The sequence below is a fragment of the Bombina bombina genome, chromosome 7 (assembly GCF_027579735.1).
Source record: "Bombina bombina isolate aBomBom1 chromosome 7, aBomBom1.pri, whole genome shotgun sequence".
Classification (NCBI taxonomy): Eukaryota; Metazoa; Chordata; class Amphibia; order Anura; family Bombinatoridae; genus Bombina; species Bombina bombina.
In genome coordinates, this window is record NC_069505.1 from 585,574,076 (window position 1) to 585,594,660 (window position 20,585).

The 20,585-nt window shown below is 43.5% G+C and overlaps 1 protein-coding gene across 2 annotated transcripts in view; it reads right to left on the reverse strand.

Annotated features, from left to right (window-relative positions):
• VARS2 (valyl-tRNA synthetase 2, mitochondrial) overlaps positions 1-20,585 on the reverse strand; it is a 96,507-nt gene that overhangs the window by 53,054 nt on the left and 22,868 nt on the right. Inside the window, exons 5-12 of one of the 2 annotated variants that reach the window (XM_053722065.1) lie at positions 13,976-14,094; positions 10,533-10,599; positions 10,355-10,452; positions 9,765-9,846; positions 9,573-9,692; positions 9,295-9,403; positions 2,671-2,759; positions 184-274 (exon numbers count right to left, since the gene is read on the reverse strand). In XM_053722065.1, the coding sequence (XP_053578040.1) occupies positions 184-274; positions 2,671-2,759; positions 9,295-9,403; positions 9,573-9,692; positions 9,765-9,846; positions 10,355-10,452; positions 10,533-10,599; positions 13,976-14,094 (775 nt within the window). Of the gene's footprint in view, positions 1-183; positions 275-2,670; positions 2,760-9,294; positions 9,404-9,572; positions 9,693-9,764; positions 9,847-10,354; positions 10,453-10,532; positions 10,600-13,975; positions 14,095-20,585 lie in introns of those variants that run through there. The other variant, XM_053722066.1, reaches the window with a different exon arrangement.

Genomic DNA, 20,585 nt, shown 5'->3' on the forward strand with positions numbered 1-20,585 from the left:
TACTCGCAAAACTACAATTCCTGTACCATCGCTAAACCCTGCCGAGCACATTATCTGCTCCTATAAACCAGTGTCAGATAAAAGCGGTGTTGGTTATGCCCAGTAAATATAGCAAATTAGAGGGAACATGGAGTGAAAACCCACAGCTGTTTACGGAGAGCTACGGACTTATTATGTAACTACCTGTTCCAAACTCGGGGTTCACCAGGGTGTGAGTTACAACCGGAATTAACTGCCCTGAAAAGGGGTGACGAAGCTTCCTCCCATGAAATCTCTGGCCCCAAAGAGAAAAAAAATTAAAATCAAAACCATTGATATTATAAAACCATTTCTTAAAGTTTTACTTTCTGAAAGGGAATTTGTTACAGTGCCTGTATGTGGTTAACTAATAATTATCCAATAATAAAACATTAATTTAATAAACAAATGTAATACGCTTCAAAACAATACCTCTGTTGCCTAACAAATTAATTCTTCAATTGTTCTGCAATCAGCATATTGAAGTTAACCCTTAATGACACGGACTTATCCTGTACTTTGTGTGTCCTAAGGGTTTCCAGCCCTGTAATAGCGATACAGAACTAAAACTACATGCCTCACTCCCTTAAAGGGACAGTCTAGTCCAAAATAAACTTTCATGATTCAGATAGGGCATGCAATTCTAAACAACTTTCCAATTTACTTTTATCACAGATTTTGCTTTGTTCTCTTGGTATTCTTAGTTGAAAGCTACACCTAGGTAGGCTCATATGCTAATTTCTTAAACCTTGAAGGCCGTCTCTTAACTGAATGCATTTTGACAGTTTTTCACCACTAGAGGGCGTTAGTTCTTTGTGTCATATGGATAACATTGTGCTCACGCACGTGGAGTCTAGAAGTCAGCACTAATTGCTACAATGCAAGTCTTTTTAAAAGAACTGAAATACGGCAGTCTGCAGAAGCTTAGATACAAGGTAATCAGAGGTAAAAAGTGTATTAATATAACTGTCGGTTATACAAAACTGGGGAATGGGTAATAAAGGGATTATCTATCTTTTAAAACAACAAAAATTCTAGTGTAGACTGTCCCTTTAAGAATTCAGAAATAGCGCGGTCTTACCACTATCAGCGAGAGCCTCGCTATTTAACCCCTTAGTATAAAACCAACAACTGATGCGTTGATAACAACTACATTTTGGGTCCTGTATCTACTGTCTGCTAAATGCAGACTCACAAGAATTAAACTGACATATTAATGCAAAAATAAAATCTACAAATAATAATTCATTACAGCATCATTAGTTGCCTTACTAACCCTAGATAACCATGTGTATCACCCCCATAAAAGGGCTAATCACAAAAGCAAAGTCCCACTTGGGAGCCGAAAGCATTTCAGAACACAGCCAGTCATGGGTCGTGCTATTTCTTCTGTTTGCTTCATGGGTCATGTTCTGCTAAAAATAAGTTGCAAAGCATGCAGCTTCAGAGTGGTATTCCCTAAGTGTGATGCGGGAATTCAGACGTGGACCCGTTGTTCAGAGTGCCTATAGTGGTATGGCTGGACCTCACTGACGAGGCCCACAATAGGCCGAAACGTACGTCTGGGGTTTTGCTGTTTCTCTCATTCAGAGAGAGATTACCTGGTACTTCGGGGCTGGACTGTACTGTGAAGTCAGGATCAGACTGATATGTTACAGGAAAGTTTTTCTCTGTGAAAAGGACATGTTGAGCAAAAAGAGGCTGCTTCTTGGGTGGTAACTAGCCATAGAACAAGCTATTATGCGGTTGAGCGCTTCTCTCTTTTTATTTATGCAAATTATGACACTTGGGGCAGTCTCCCTAAGTGTGATGCGGGAATCCAGACGTGGACCCGTTGCTCAGTGTGCCTAGAGGGATATGGCTGCACCTCACTGACGAGGCCCACACTAGGCCGAAACGTACGTCTGGGGTTTTGCTGTTTCTCTCATTCAGAGAGGGATTGCCTGGTATTTCGGGGCTGGACTGCACTGTTAAGTCAGGATCAGACTGATGTGCTTTTCACAGAGAAGAACTTTCCTGAAGCATATGTTGAGCAAAAAGAGGCTGCTTCTTGGGTGGTAACTAGCCATAGAACAAGCTTTTATGCTATTGTTCGTTCCCAGGTTGAGTGCTTCTCTCTTTTTATTTATGCAAATTATGACACTTAGGGAAGTCTCCCTAAGTGTGATGCGGGAATCCAGACGTGAACCCGTTGCTCAGTGTGCCTAGAGGGATATGGCTGCACCTCACTGACGAGGCCCACAATAAGCTGAAACGTACGTCTGAGGTTTTGCTGTTCAGAGAGAGATTGCCCGGTATTTCGGGTCTGGACTGTACTGTTAAGTCAGGATCAGACTGATACGCTTCAGGAAAGTTCTTCTCTGTGAAAGACACATCTTGAGCAAAAAGAGGCTGCTTCTTGGGTGGTAACTATCAATAGAACAAGCTATTATGCTACTGTTCGTTCTCAGGTTGAGCACTTCTTTCTTTTTTTCAGAGTGGTACTTTACCGATGTGTTTAAACCCGTAGATACACAATTATCTAGGGTCAGTAATGTAAAAATGACAAGTGCTAACAAATCAGAGCATATCATTTTTGGACTGGAATGTCCTCATTAAGAATGCACAGGATCTAGATTTAGATTAAAAATGTAAATTTTTCCCTAAGAATACCAAGTATCTGGAATCATCTGGATGGACAGCAACTGCAGTGTCACCCAACATGGTCTCCGGTCGTGTTGTGGCCACAATAATCTCATCATCTGAGAGAAAGAATGGGAATATTTTAGAAATGGACATTAGAGAGTTTATAATTGGACTTTATACCATAAAAAAACATTGCAATATAGTTAAAACGATGGTAAACGTTCCACTTTCTATAAACAGATCCGGAAAGTTGGTGATATTTTAGATGGAGTTTAATTAATCCATTGTAATGAAGATGCGCTATAGCTTACTTTTTAATGTAGATGCGCTCCGGCCGCCCACTTCAAAAGTAATTTTTTTTTTTTTGAGTGAGCTAACAGTTTGAACTGTTCTCCAATCCGCACTCTAGCTACAATAAAGTGCCATAGGGCAAAAGCACTGATTGGAGAACAGTTCAATCTGTTAGCTCACAAAAAAATTACTTATGAATTAGGCGGCGGAGCACGGGGTATTTGAATTTCAACGCTATATTAAAAACATAATTTATGCTTACCTGATAAATTCCTTTCTTCTGTTGTGTGATCAGTCCACGGGTCATCATTACTTCTGGGATATAACTCCTCCCCAACAGGAAATGCAAGAGGATTCACCCAGCAGAGCTGCATATAGCTCCTCCCCTCTACGTCACTCCCAGTCATTCGACCAAGAATCAACGAGAAAGGAGAACCAAGGGTGAAGTGGTGACTGGAGTATAATTTAAAAGATATTTACCTGCCTTAAAACAGGGCGGGCCGTGGACTGATCACACAACAGAAGAAAGGAATTTATCAGGTAAGCATAAATTATGTTTTCTTCTGTTATGTGTGATCAGTCCACGGGTCATCATTACTTCTGGGATACCAATACCAAAGCAAAAGTACACGGATGACGGGAGGGATAGGCAGGCTCATTATACAGAAGGAACCACTGCCTGAAGAACCTTTCTCCCAAAAATAGCCTCCGAAGAAGCAAAAGTGTCAAATTTGTAAAATTTGGAAAAAGTATGAAGCGAAGACCAAGTTGCAGCCTTGCAAATCTGTTCAACAGAGGCCTCATTCTTAAAGGCCCAAGTGGAAGCCACAGCTCTAGTAGAATGAGCTGTAATTCTTTCAGGAGGCTGCTGTCCAGCAGTCTCATAGGCTAAACGAATTATGCTACGAAGCCAGAAGGAGAGAGAGGTAGCCGAAGCCTTATGACCTCTCCTCTGACCAGAATACACGACAAACAGGGAAGACGTTTGTCGAAAATCCTTAGTTGCCTGCAAGTAGAACTTGAGGGCACGAACTACATCCAGATTGTGTAGAAGACGTTCCTTCTTTGAAGAAGGATTTGGACACAAGGATGGAACAACAATCACTTGATTGATATTCCTGTTAGTGACTACCTTAGGTAAGAACCCAGGTTTAGTACGCAGAACTACCTTGTCTGAGTGAAAAATCAGATAAGGAGAATCACAATGTAAGGCTGATAACTCAGAGACTCTTCGAGCCGAGGAAATAGCCATTAAAAACAGAACTTTCCAAGATAACAATTTTATATCAATGGAATGAAGGGGTTCAAACGGAACACCCTGTAAAACGTTAAGAACTAAGTTTAAACTCCATGGCGGAGCAACAGTTTTAAACACAGGCTTGATCCTAGCTAAAGCCTGACAAAAGGCCTGGACGTCTGGATTTTCTGACAGACGCCTGTGTAACAAGATGGACAGAGCTGAGATCTGTCCCTTTAATGAGCTAGCCGATAAACCCTTTTCTAAACCTTCTTGTAGAAAGGACAATATCCTAGGAATCCTAACCTTACTCCAGAAGTAACCTTTGGATTCGCACCAGTATAGGTATTTACGCCATATCTTATGGTAAATCCTTCTGGTAACAGGCTTCCTAGCCTGTATCAGGGTATCAATAACCGACTCAGAAAAACCACGTTTTGATAAAATCAAGCGTTCAATTTCCAAGCAGTCAGCTTCAGAGAAGTTAGATTTTGATGTTTGAATGGACCCTGTATCAGAAGGTCCTGTCTTAGAGGTAGAGACCAAGGCGGACAGGATGACATGTCCACTAGATCTGCATACCAAGTCCTGCGTGGCCATGCAGGCGCTATTAGAATCACTGATGCTCTCTCCTGTTTGATTTTGGCAATCAATCGAGGAAGCAGCGGGAAGGGTGGAAACACATAAGCCATCCCGAAGTTCCAAGGTGCTGTCAAGGCATCTATCAGAACCGCTCCCGGATCCCTGGATCTGGACCCGTAGCGAGGAAGTTTGGCGTTCTGGCGAGACGCCATGAGATCTATCTCTGGTTTGCCCCAACGTCGAAGTATTTGGGCAAAGACCTCCGGATGAAGTTCCCACTCCCCCGGATGAAAAGTCTGGCGACTCAAGAAATCCGCCTCCCAGTTCTCCACTCCCGGGATGTGGATTGCTGACAGGTGGCAAGAGTGAGACTCTGCCCAGCGAATTATCTTTGATACTTCCATCATTGCTAGGGAGCTTCTTGTCCCTCCTTGATGGTTGATGTAAGCTACAGTCGTGATGTTGTCCGACTGAAACCTGATGAACCCCCGAGTTTTTAACTGGGGCCAAGCCAGAAGGGCATGGAGAACTGCTCTTAATTCCAGAATGTTTATTGGCAGGAGACTTTCCTCCTGATTCCATTGTCCCTGAGCCTTCAGAGAATTCCAGACAGCGCCCCAACCTAGTAGGCTGGCGTCTGTTGTTACAATTGTCCAGTCCGGCCTGCTGAATGGCATCCCCCTGGACAGATGTGGCCGAGAAAGCCACCATAGAAGAGAGTTTCTGGTCTCTTGATCCAGATTCAGAGTAGGGGACAAGTCTGAGTAATCCCCATTCCACTGACTCAGCATGCACAATTGCAGCGGTCTGAGATGTAGACGTGCAAAGGGTACTATGTCCATTGCTGCTACCATTAAGCCGATCACCTCCATGCATTGAGCTACTGACGGGAGTTGAATGGAATGAAGGACACGGCATGCATTTAGAAGCTTTGTTAATCTGTCTTCTGTCAGATAAATCTTCATTTCTACAGAATCTATAAGAGTCCCCAAGAATGGAACTCTTGTGAGAGGAAAAAGAGAACTCTTCTTTTCGTTCACTTTCCATCCATGCGACCTTAGAAATGCCAGAACTAACTCTGTATGAGACTTGGCAGTTTGAAAGCTTGAAGCTTGTATCAGAATGTCGTCTAGGTACGGAGCTACCGAAATTCCTCGCGGTCTTAGTACCGCCAGAAGGGCACCCAGAACCTTTGTGAAGATTCTTGGAGCCGTAGCCAATCCGAATGGAAGAGCTACAAACTGGTAATGCCTGTCTAAGAAGGCAAACCTTAGATACCGGTAATGATCTTTGTGAATCGGTATGTGAAGGTAAGCATCCTTTAAATCCACTGTGGTCATGTACTGACCCTTTTGGATCATGGGTAAGATTGTCCGAATAGTTTCCATTTTGAATGATGGAACTCTTAGGAATTTGTTTAGGATCTTTAAATCCAAGATTGGCCTGAAAGTTCCCTCTTTTTTGGGAACCACAAACAGGTTTGAGTAAAACCCTTGTCCTTGTTCCGACCGCGGAACCGGATGGATCACTCCCATTAATAACAGATCTTGTACACAGCGTAGAAACGCTTCTTTCTTTATCTGGTTTGTTGACAACCTTGACAGATGAAATCTCCCTCTTGGGGGAGAGAATTTGAAGTCTAAAAAGGTATCCCTGAGATATGATCTCTAGCGCCCAGGGATCCTGAACATCTCTTGCCCAGGCCTGGGCGAAGAGAGAGAGTCTGCCCCCCACTAGATCCGGTCCCGGATCGGGGGCCCTCGGTTCATGCTGTCTTTGGGGCAGCAGCAGGTTTCCTGGCCTGCTTGCCCTTGTTCCAGGACTGGTTAGGTTTCCAGCCTTGTCTGTAACGAGCAACAGCTCCTTCCTGTTTTGGTGCAGTGGAAGTTGATGCTGCTCCTGCTTTGAAATTCCGAAAGGGACGAAAATTAGACTGTCTAGCCTTAGCTTTGGCTTTGTCTTGAGGCAGGGCGTGGCCCTTACCTCCTGTAATGTCAGCGATAATTTCTTTCAAACCGGGCCCAAATAAAGTTTGCCCCTTGAAAGGTATATTAAGTAATTTGGACTTAGAAGTTACATCAGCTGACCAGGATTTTAGCCACAGCGCCCTACGTGCCTGAATGGCGAATCCTGAGTTCTTAGCCGTAAGTTTGGTTAAATGTACTACGGCCTCCGAAATGAATGAATTAGCTAGTTTAAGGACTCTAAGCCTGTCCGTAATGTCGTCCAGCGTAGCTGAACTAAGGTTCTCTTCCAGAGACTCAATCCAAAATGCTGCCGCAGCCGTAATCGGCGCGATGCATGCAAGGGGTTGTAATATAAAACCTTGTTGAACAAACATTTTCTTAAGGTAACCCTCTAATTTTTTATCCATTGGATCTGAAAAAGCACAGCTATCCTCCACCGGGATAGTGGTACGCTTAGCTAAAGTAGAAACTGCTCCCTCCACCTTAGGGACCGTTTGCCATAAGTCCCGTGTGGTGGCGTCTATTGGAAACATCTTTCTAAATATTGGAGGGGGTGAGAACGGCACACCGGGTCTATCCCACTCCTTAGTAACAATTTCAGTTAGTCTCTTAGGTATAGGAAAAACGTCAGTACTCGCCGGTACCGCAAAGTATTTATCCAACCTACACAATTTTTCTGGTATTGCAACAGTGTTACAATCATTAAGAGCCGCTAAAACCTCCCCTAGTAATACACGGAGGTTCTCCAATTTAAATTTAAAATTTGAAATATCTGAATCCAATCTGTTTGGATCAGAACCATCACCCACAGAATGAAGCTCTCCGTCCTCATGTTCTGCAAGCTGTGACGCAGTATCAGACATGGCCCTAGTATTGTCAGCGCACTCTGTTCTCACCCCAGAGTGATCACGCTTGCCTCTTAGTTCTGGTAATTTAGCCAAAACTTCAGTCATAACAGTAGCCATATCTTGTAATGTTATCTGTAATGGCCGCCCAGATGTACTAGGCGCCATAATATCACGCACCTCCCGGGCGGGAGATGCAGGTACTGACACGTGAGGCGAGTTAGTCGGCATAACTCTCCCCTCGCTGTTTGGTGAAATTTGTTCAATTTGTACAGATTGGCTTTTATTTAAAGTAGCATCAATACAGTTAGTACATAAATTTCTATTGGGCTCCACCTTGGCATTGGAACAAATGACACAGATATCTTCCTCTGAATCAGACATGTTTAACACACTAGCAATAAACTTGCAACTTGGTTACAATCTTATTTAACAAAAACGTACTGTGCCTCAAAGAAGCACTAAACGATTAAATGACAGTTGAAATAATGAACTGAAAGACAGTTATAGCATCAATCCTTAAAAACAACACAACTTTTAGCAAAGGTTTGTACCCATTAGTAAAGTAACAATAATTAAATTTGAAACATAAAAATTACAGAGCAACGTTTTTAATCACAGTCAATATATAAGTCTCACAGCTCTGCTGAGAGAATCTACCTCCCTCCAAAGAAGTTTGAAGATCCCTGAGATCTGTTAGAGATGAACCGGATCATGCAGGAAATACAAGAGTAACTGACTGGAATTTTTTGATGCGTAGCAAAGAGCGCCAAAAACGGCCCCTCCCCCTCACACACAGCAGTGAGAGAGAAACGAAACTGTCACAATTAAAACAAGCAACTGCCAAGTGGAAAAATAATGCCCAAATATTTATTCACTCAGTACCTCAGAAAATGCAAACGATTCTACATTCCAGCAAAAACGTTTAACATAATAAATACCTATTAAAAGGTTTAATGTACTTTTAACAGAGTAATTCCGGTGAAATACCATCCCCAGAATACTGAAGTGTAGAGTATACATACATGTCATTATAACGGTATGGCAGGATTTTCTCATCAATTCCATTCAGAAAATAAAAACTGCTACATACCTCAATGCAGATTCATCTGCCCGCTGTCCCCTGATCTGAAGCTTTTACCTCCCTCAGATGGCCGAGAAACAGCAATATGATCTTAACTACTCCGGTTAAAATCATAGTAAAAACTCTGGTAGATTCTTCTTCAAACTCTGCCAGAGAGGCAATAACACGCTCCGGTGCTATTGTAAAATAACAAACTTTTGATTGAAGTTATAAAAACTAAGTATAATCACCATAGTCCTCTCACACATCCTATCTAGTTGCTGGGTGCAAGAGAATGACTGGGAGTGACGTAGAGGGGAGGAGCTATATAGCAACTCTGCTGGGTGAATCCTCTTGCACTTCCTGTAGGGGAGCAGATAATATCCCAGAAGTAATGATGACCCGTGGACTGATCACACATAACAGAAGAAAAGTAATTTATAGCTCATTTTCATAACTGATGAATTAAGCTCCATCTAAAATATCTAACATTTCAAATCTGTTTATACAAAGAGGAAATTTTACCATCACTTTAATAAGGTTATAATTCCATCTAGTTGTATTAGTTCATTAGTTTGTATACTTAATTAACAAATTTCGGGCAAAATTAGTTTAAATTAAGTATTCATTTCAGAAACTAAAAACATTTTTGCATTTTTAAATTACCTCCCTCTTCCGTGGGATAAGCAAAGCTGTATAGAATACCAAAAGGTATCTTTCTTTGGTAACCAGGCACAGAGACGTACGTCTTACCAGTCAACTGCTGACCGTCTACCTGAAGGAGAGAACAGTGTGACGTTTATACAATTACAGCAGAAAAGAAAGTAAGAGAAGGTAAAAAGAGAAAAAAAAAGTGAACAAATTACGAAAGTGACTCAAAATGAAAACGAAAAAAAAAGTACAAAAAGTAAAATGAGACAAATTTTTAAGAAAAAAATAAAGACCTCTATGTCCGATATGGCAGAACGCAAAGCACACGACCAGTTCACTAGACGGCACCGGCGAGACACCAACCCATCCTCGTACAAACGGATAAAGGCTTCCGAGACCGCCCAAGAGAACATCTATACAGAATGGCACAATCAGAAAATAGGAGTGTGGATTTTCCCCCAGAGACCAACAGAAATAGGACCCACCTTGTCCATAGTAAAGCAGCTTCTTTCCCAGTCTAGAGAAGCGCCCATGGATTTCAACTGATGATAAATAGTATCACCTTTCCTTAATAAAAAAAAAAAAAGGTATATCCCAATCCCTTTAAAAAGACATTCAACTCAATTGAAATGCATGAAATGTATTTAGTGTTAGTGTATGTATATGTGTGTGTTTAAAAATCTATTTTTATTTTTTTATGATTAACCCCTAGGACATACAAGACCTGCTCTGAACTTTCACAATTCAAATAGGTACAGCAAGCTCAGCCTTTTTCATTTTTTCCCATACTTTTTGAACTTTGCAACTGGCATAAAAAATAGTTGCAAAAACATTAAGGATAAAATAATTTTACAGTGCATTGTCCCTTTAAAGGGACTACTTATAATGTAGTGTACTTTAACCCATGTGTACCCTACATAGTAGGTTATCTAATTAACCTGACAGTTGCTGTTCTGAAATAAAAAGGTAAATCTTCTGACAGTGAAACCCAGTAATAAATTACAGACTTCAAGGTTCCTCATTATTGTCAGTAATGCACTAAATAAAATGACCACAAGATGTCAGCGTTGCTTACTCTTCCTTCCACTTCCACACGTCCTGTACAAATTGCTCCCGGCCAACATCATGACGAGACAGACCCTTTTCCTTCCACAGCTTCTTCTCCACCACGGCCTAGATAGGAAACAGATGCACAGTGAGTCACTGGGGTCACCACAGCTCGGAAACAAAGGAGGGGAGGGATAAAAACATACCTGAGTGGCAATGCCTGCATGATCTGATCCGGGGACCCAAATAACTCTCTGGCCAAGCATCCTCTTCCTGTTCAAGAGAGAAACAAGTTATTCTCAATAGCTGCCCTCCATAGGAACAATGTTTTAGGGACCAAGTGATCTACTGGGTGCCGGGCCTACTTTAACTCCACTTTAAATGGATATAAAGCACTTTAAGATGGTAATACAAAGTGATAAATCTTGTATATAAAAAAAACCTCTGCAATATGCTTTCATAATTTATTTTGTCCCCTTTTCCAGTAATTCCATTCTGAAATTGTGAGCTTTTCAGTTCCTGTTAGAAATTGAAGTGCAGACCATTGTTATAGCCCACACAGTCATTGGCTGCACACTCTAGTGACCTATTTATAACTGTATCTAATTGGTCACAACAGAGAAGGTAACCTAAGTTACAACATGGCAGCTCCCATTGTTTTATAGACTCTAAAACTTTACACTTATTTTGTTAATATTTAAAGAGCTAACGAAACTTTAAAAATTACATCTACATGTTATTCTCAAACTAATCTTCTATCTAGCATTTATTTAGCGCCAGATTACAAATGGAGCACTAAATATCGCTTTCAAGAAAGCCATATTTGTGATCCACTGTTTAATACCAGCGCACGCAAATGTGCGCTGGTATTACAAGTTAACAGCAATGCGAACGCATTGCTGGGAAGCATTGTACTCACGAGAGTGCGTTTCTATAGGCTCCAATGGGAGCCTCGTTCTGATACAGACAGACGGCATCAGAACCTCGGGGAGCGAAAGGAGTAAGAAGCGCAGCGATGGCAGCATTTGTTTTAAATATATATGTATATGACTATATACATATATATGTATTTGTTAATATATGTTTATACACATAGTAACACATAAATGTATATGTATATAAGCATATATTTACTGGGAACACACAGTTCCCATAGACTGCAATATAAAGGCACTTGTCAGTATCAGGTTTTTTTTAAAACACCCAACTCCCATCAACTTTACCCCCAAAATAATGAATAGTGCAGTTGCTTTTTATTTAAAAACAATGCTACTTTTTATAAAAAAACTATAATGCCCTCTATTTTGAAGGCATTTGGGGCACTTTAAGAAAATTAAACATGGATCAAATCTCTGGTTAATATTCTGAGCGCTAATTGCTACCGCAAGCTCACGATTGCAATAACCAGCCGTTTGGTTTTGATGGGTAGATGCTGTAATTTTTCCTTTCAACAGTTTTCTTTAACCCCTTAACGACTGAGGACGTGCAGGGTACGTCCTCAGAAAAAAGGCAGTTAACGCCTGAGAACGTACCCTGCACGTCCTCAGTGTGGAAAGCAGCTGGAAGCGATCCTGCTCGCTTCCAGCTGCTTTCCGGTTATTGCAGTGATGCCTCGATATGGAGGCATCCTGCAATAACCTTTGTAAGCCATCCGGTGCAGAGAGAGCCACTCTGTGGCCCTCTCTGCACCGGAGATCGGTGGCTTACTGCGTTGGTGGGTGGGAGCCGGACCGGGAGGCGGGTGGCGGCCATCAATGGCCCTGACGATGTGAAGGGGGGCGGGATCGTGGGCGGGGGTGGCTGGGGGCGCGCACGCGTGCACGGGAGGGTGGGGGCGGGCGCGTGCACGGGGAGGGAGCGGGTGGGAACCGCTACACTACAGAAAATGCTAAAATAAAAAATGTTAAAAAAAATCTAAAAAAGTCACACAAAAAATGATCAGCAAAGTGGTGGGGGTTTGTCTGTGTGGGGGGGGGGGAAGCTACACTACAGAAAAATAAAAACAATAAAAAAAAAGCACTTTTTATTGCAAACTGGGTACTGGCAGACAGCTGCCAGTACCCAAGATGGCCCCCAATAAGGGGAGGGTTAGAGAGCGGTTTTGGGGAGGGATCAGGGAGGTTGGGGGCTAAGGGGAGGATCCTACAAAGTAGCATATGTAAATATGCTAACAATTTTTTTTATTTTTTTTTAAAACCCTTTTATTTTAGTACTGGCAGACTTTCTGCCAGTACTTAAGATGGCGGGGACAATTGTGGGGTGAGGGAGGGAAGGGAGCTGTTTGGGAGGGATTAGGGGGTGGGATGTGTCAGATGGGAGGCTGATCTCTACACTAAAGCTAAAATTAACCCTGCAAGCTCCCTACAAACTCCCTAATTAACCCCTTCACTGCTAGCCATAATACACGTGTGAGGCGCAGCAGGATTTAGCGGCCTTCTAATTACCAGAAAGCAACTCCAAAGTCATATATGTCTGCTATTTCTGAACAAAGGGGATCCCAGACAAGCATTTACAACGATTTGTGCCATAATTGCACAAGCTGTTTGTAAATGATTTCAGTGAGAAACCTAAAATTGTGAAAAATGTTATGTTTTTTTTAATTTGATCGCATTTGGCAGTGAAATGGTGGCATGAAATATACCAAAATGTGCCTAGATCAATACTTGGGGTTGTCTACTACACTACACTAAAGCTAAAATTAACCCTACAAGCTCCCTAAAAGCTCCCTAATTAACCCCTTAACTGCTGGGCATAATACACTTGTGGTGCGCAGTGGCATTTAGCGGCCTTCTAATTACCAAAAAGCAACGCCAAAGCCATATATGTTTGCTATTTCTGAACAAAGGGGATCCCAGAGAAGAATTTACAACCATTTATGCCATAATTGCACAAGTTGTTTGTAAATAATTTCAGTGAGAAATCGAAAGTTTGTGAAAAAATGTGTGAAAAAGTGAAAAAAAATTTGTATTTGATCGCATTTGGCGGTGAAATGGTGGCATGAAATATACCAAAATTGGCCTAGATCAATACTTTGGGATGTCTACTAAAAAAAAATATATACATGTCAAGGGATATTCAGGTATTCCTGACAGATATCAGGGTTCCAATGTAACTAGCGCTAATTTTGGAAAAAAATGGTTTGGAAATAGCAAAGTGCTACTTGTATTTATGGCCCTATAACTTGCAAAAAAAGCAAAGAACATGTAAACATTGGGTATTTCTAAACTCAGGACAAAATTTAGAAACTATTTAGCATGGGTGTTTTTTGGTGGTTTTAGATATGTAACAGATTTTGGGGGTCAAAGTTAGAAAAAGTGTGTTTTTTTCCATTTTTCCTCATATTTTATCATTTTTTTTATAGTAAATTATAAGATATGATGAAAATAATGGTATCTTTAGAAAGTCCATTTAATGGCGAGAAAAACGGTATATAATATGTGTGGGTACAGTAAATGAGTAAGAAGAAAATTACAGCTAAACACAAACACTGCAGAAATGTAAAAATAGCCTTGGTCCCAAACAGACAGAAAATGGAAAAGTGCTGTGGTCATTAAGGGGTTAAACAGATAGGGTGTGTCCCACAGAACTGTACCAGATATAACAAGACATTAGAAAAAAAAAATAAAAAAAAAATAAGATGCTCGCTCACCAGCGCACAAGAGAGTCCTCGATAGCCACTGTCAGAGCGTGTCCGAGATGAAGTGAGCCAGTGACGTTTGGGGGAGGGATGCAGAGGGAGAAGGTTTTCTCAGGAAGAGCAAGATTTCTCTGCAAAAAAGCAAAAGGTAAATAAAGTATAAATAAAGTTTTACACAGCGTCACTTCCCTCTGCTCTTTCTGCACAGTGTCCTAAGCAAACCTCAGCTCAAATCCTATGCTAGCCCCTATCTCATTCTGCACACAGGATCCTACACTAACCTCAGCTCATTCTGCACACAGGATCCTACACTAACCTCAGCTCATTCTGCACACAGGATCCTACACTAACCTCAGCTCATTCTGCACACAGGATCCTACACTAACCTCAGCTCATTCTGCACACAGGATCCTACACTAACCTCAGCTCATTCTGCACACAGGATCCTACACTAACCTCAGCTCATTCTACACACAGGATCCTACACTAACCTCAGCACATTCTGCACACAGGATCTTACACTAAGCTCAGCACATTCTGCACACAGGATCTTACACTAACCTCAGCTCATTCTGCACACAGGATCCTACACTAACCTCAGCTCATTCTGCACACAGGATCCTACACTAACCTCAGCTCATTCTGCACACAGGATCCTACACTAACCTCAGCTCATTCTGCACACAGGATCCTACACTAACCTCAGCTCATTCTGCACACAGGATCCTACACTAACCTCAGCTCATTCTGCACACAGGATCCTACACTAACCTCAGCTCATTCTGCACACAGGATCCTACACTAACCTCAGCTCATTCTACACACAGGATCCTACACTAACCTCAGCTAATTCTGCACACAGGATCCTACACTAACCTCAGCACATTCTGCACACAGGATCCTACACTAAACTCAGCTCATTCTGCACACAGGATTCTACACTAACCTCAGCTCATTCTGCACACAGGATCCTACACTAACCTCAGCTCATTCTGCACACAGGATCCTACACTAACCTCAGCTCACTCTGCACACAGGATCCTACACTAACCTCAGCTCATTCTGCACACAGGATCATACACTAACCTCAGCTCATTCTGCACACAGGATCCTACACTAACCTCAGCTCATTCTGCACACAGGATCCTACACTAACCTGAGCACATTCTGCACACAGGATCCTACACTAACCTGAGCACATTCTGCACACAGGATCCAACACTAACCTCAGCTCATTCTGCACACAGGATCCTACAGTAACCTCAGCTCATTCTGCACACAGGATCCTACACTAACCCCTATCTCATTCTGCACACAGGATCCTACACTAACCTCAGCTCATTCTGCACACAGGATCCTACACTAACCTCAGCTCATTCTGCACACAGGATCCTACACTAACCTCAGCTCATTCTGCACACAGGATCCTACACTAACCTCAGCTCATTCTGCACACAGGATCCTACACTAACCTCAGCTCATTCTGCACACAGGATCCTACACTAACCTCAGCTCATTCTGCACACAGGATCCTACAATAACCTCAGCTCATTCTGCACACAGGATCCTACACTAACCTCAGCTCATTCTACACACAGGATCCTACACTAACCTCAGCTAATTCTGCACACAGGATCCTACACTAACCTCAGCACATTCTGCACACAGGATCCTACACTAAACTCAGCTCATTCTGCACACAGGATTCTACACTAACCTCAGCTCATTCTGCACACAGGATCCTACACTAACCTCAGCTCATTGTGCACACAGGATCCTACACTAACCTCAGCTCACTCTGCACACAGGATCCTACACTAACCTCAGCTCATTCTGCACACAGGATCATACACTAACCTCAGCTCATTCTGCACACAGGATCCTACACTAACCTCAGCTCATTCTGCACACAGGATCCTACACTAACCTGAGCACATTCTGCACACAGGATCCTACACTAACCTGAGCACATTCTGCACACAGGATCCAACACTAACCTCAGCTCATTCTGCACACAGGATCCTACAGTAACCTCAGCTCATTCTGCACACAGGATCCTACACTAACCCCTATCTCATTCTGCACACAGGATCCTACACTAACCTCAGCTCATTCTGCACACAGGATCCTACACTAACCTCAGCTCATTCTGCACACAGGATCCTACACTAACCTCAGCTCATTCTGCACACAGGATCCTACACTAACCTCAGCTCATTCTGCACACAGGATCCTACACTAACCTCAGCTCATTCTGCACACAGGATCCTACATTAACCTCAGCTCATTCTGCACACAGGATCCTACACTAACCTCAGCTCATTCTGCACACAGGATCCTACACTAACCTCAGCTTATTCTGCACACAGGATCCTACATTAACCTGAGCACATTCTGCACACAGGATCCTACACTAACCTGAGCACATTCTGCACACAGGATCCTACACTAACCTCAGCTCATTCTGCACACAGGATCCTACACTAACCTCAGCTCATTCTGCACACAGGATCCTACACTAACCTGAGCACATTCTGCACACAGGATCCTACACTAACCTCAGCTCATTCTGCACACAGGATCCTACACTAACCTAAGCTCATTCTGCACACAGGATCCTACACTAACCTCAGCTCATTCTGCACACAGGATCCTACACTAACCACAGCTCATTCTGCACACATGATCCTACACTAACCTCAGCTCATTCTGCACACAGGATCCTACACTAACCTCAGCTCATTCTGCACACAGGATCCTACACTAACCTCAGCTCATTCTGCACACAGGATCTTACACTAACCTCAGCACATTCTGCACACAGGATCCTACACTAACCTCAGCTAATTGTGCACACAGGATCCTACAGACCTACACTAAGCTCAGCTGATTGTTCACACAGGATCCTACAGACCTACACTAACCTCAGCTCATTCTGCACACATGATCCTACACTAACCTCCGCTCATTCTGCACACAGGATCTTACACTAACCTCAGCTCATTCTATACACAGGATCCTACACTAACCTCAGCTTATTCTGCACACAGGATCCTACACTAACCTCAGCTCATTCTGCACACAGGATCCTACACTAACCTCAGCTCATTCTGCACACAGGATCCTACACTAACCTCAGCTCATTCTGCACACAGGATCCTACGCTAACCCCTATCTCATTCTGCACACAGGATCCTACACTAACCCCTATCTCATTCTGCACACAGGATCCTACACTAACCTCAGCTCATTCTGCACACAGGAAGGATCCTACACTAACCTCAGCTCATTCTGCACACAGGATCCTACGCTAACCTCAGCTCATTCTGCACACAGGATCCTACACTAACCCCTATCTCATTCTGCACACAGGATCCTACACTAACCTCAGCTCATTCTGCTCACAGAATCCTACACTAACCTCAGCTCATTCTGCACACAGGATCCTACACTAACCTCAGCTCATTCTGCACACAGGATCCTACACTAACCTCAGCACATTCTGCACACAGGATCCTACACTAACCTCAGCACATTCTGCACACAGGATCCTACGCTAACCCCTATCTCATTCTGCACACAGGATCCTACACTAACCTGAGCTCATTCTGCACACAGGATCCTACACTAACCTCAGCTCATTCTGCACACATGATCCTACACTAACCTCAGCTCATTCTGCACACAGGATCCTACACTAACCTCAGCTCATTCTGCACACAGGATCCTACACTAACCTCAGCTCATTCTGCACACAGGATCCTACACTAACCTCAGCTCATTCTGCACACATGATCCTACACTAACCTCAGCTCATTCTGCACACAGGATCCTACACTAACCTCAGCTCATTCTGCACACAGGATCCTACACTAACCTCAGCTCATTCTGCACACAGGATCCTACACTAACCTCAGCTCATTCTGCACACAGGATCCTACACTAACCTCAGCACATTCTGCACACAGGATCTTACACTAACCTCAACTCATTCTGCACACAGGATCCTACACTAACCTCAGCTCATTCTGCACACAGGATCCTACACTAACCTCAGCTCATTCTGCACACAGGATCCTACACTAACCTCAGATTATTCTGCACACAGGATCCTACATTAACCTGAGCACATTCTGCACACAGGATCCTACACTAACCTGAGCACATTCTGCACACAGGATCCTACACTAACCTCAGCTCATTCTGCACACAGGATCCTACACTAACCTCAGCTCATTCTGCACACAGGATCCTACACTAACCTGAGCACATTCTGCACACAGGATCCTACACTAACCTCAGCTCATTCTGCACACAGGATCCTACACTAACCTAAGCTCATTCTGCACACAGGATCCTACACTAACCTCAGCTCATTCTGCACACAGGATCCTACACTAACCACAGCTCATTCTGCACACATGATCCTACACTAACCTCAGCTCATTCTGCACACAGGATCCTACACTAACCTCAGCTCATTCTGCACACAGGATCCTACACTAACCTCAGCTAATTCTGCACACAGGATCTTACACTAACCTCAGCACATTCTGCACACAGGATCCTACACTAACCTCAGCTAATTGTGCACACAGGATCCTACAGACCTACACTAAGCTCAGCTGATTGTTCACACAGGATCCTACAGACCTACACTAACCTCAGCTCATTCTGCACACATGATCCTACACTAACCTCCGCTCATTCTGCACACAGGATCTTACACTAACCTCAGCTCATTCTATACACAGGATCCTACACTAACCTCAGCTTATTCTGCACACAGGATCCTACACTAACCTCAGCTCATTCTGCACACAGGATCCTACACTAACCTCAGCTCATTCTGCACACAGGATCCTACACTAACCTCAGCTCATTCTGCACACAGGATCCTACGCTAACCCCTATCTCATTCTGCACACAGGATCCTACACTAACCCCTATCTCATTCTGCACACAGGATCCTACACTAACCTCAGCTCATTCTGCACACAGGAAGGATCCTACACTAACCTCAGCTCATTCTGCACACAGGATCCTACGCTAACCTCAGCTCATTCTGCACACAGGATCCTACACTAACCCCTATCTCATTCTGCACACAGGATCCTACACTAACCTCAGCTCATTCTGCTCACAGAATCCTACACTAACCTCAGCTCATTCTGCACACAGGATCCTACGCTAACCTCAGCTCATTCTGCACACAGGATCCTACACTAACCTCAGCTCATTCTGTACACATGATCTTACACTAACCTCAGCTCATTCTGCACACAGCATCCTACACTAACCTCAGCTAATTGTGCACACAGGATCCTACACTAACCTCAGCTCATTCTGCTCACAGAATCCTACGCTAACCTCAGCTCATTCTGCACACAGGATCCTACGCTAACCTCAGCTCATTCTGCACACAGGATCCTACACTAACCTCAGCTCATTCTGCACACAGGATCCTACGCTAACCTCAGCTCATTCTGCACACAGGATCCTACGCTAACCTCAGCTCATTCTGCACACAGGATCCTACACTAACCTCCGCTCATTCTGCACACAGGATCCTACACTAACCTCAGCTCATTCTGCACACAGGATCCTACACTAACCTCAGCTCATTCTGCACACAGGATACTACACTAACCTCAGCTCATTCTGCACACAGGATACTACACTAACCTCAGCTCATTCTGCACACAGGATCATACACTAACCTCAGCTCATTCTGCACACAGGATCCTACACTAACCTCAGCTCATTCTGCACACAGGATCCTACACTAACCTCAGCTCATTCTGCACACAGGATCCTACACTAACCTCAGCTCATTCTGCACACAGGATCCTACACTAACCTCAGCTCATTCTGCACACAGGATCCTACACTAACCTCAGCTCATTCTGCACACAGGATCCTACACTAACCTCAGCTCATTCTGCACACAGGATCCTACACTAACCTCAGCTCATTCTGCACACAGGATCCTACATTAACCTCAGCTCATTCTGCACACAGGATCCTACACTAACCTCAGCTCATTCTACACACAGGATCCTACACTAACCTCAGCTCATTCTGCCCACAGGATCCTACACTAACCTCAGCTCATTCTGCCCACAGGATCCTACACTAACCTCAGCTCATTCTGCACACAGGATCCTACACTAACCTCAGCTCATTCTGCACACAGGATCCTACACTAACCTCAGCTCATTCTGCACACAGGATCCTACACTAACCTCAGCTCATTCTGCACACAGGATCCTACACTAACCTCAGCTCATTCTGCACACAGGATCCTACACTAACCTCAGCTCATTCTGCACACAGGATCCTACACTAACCTAAGCTCATTCTGCACACAGGATCCTACACTAACCTCAGCTCATTCTGCACACAGGATCCTACACTAACCTCAGCACATTCTGCACATAGGATCCTACACTAACCTCAGCTCATTCTGCACACAGGATCTTACACTAACCTCAGCTCATTCTGCACACAGGATCCTACACTAACCTCAGCTCATTCTGCACACAGTATCCTACACTAACCTCAGCTCATTCTGCACACAGGATCCTACACTAACCCCTATCTCATTCTGCACACAGGATCC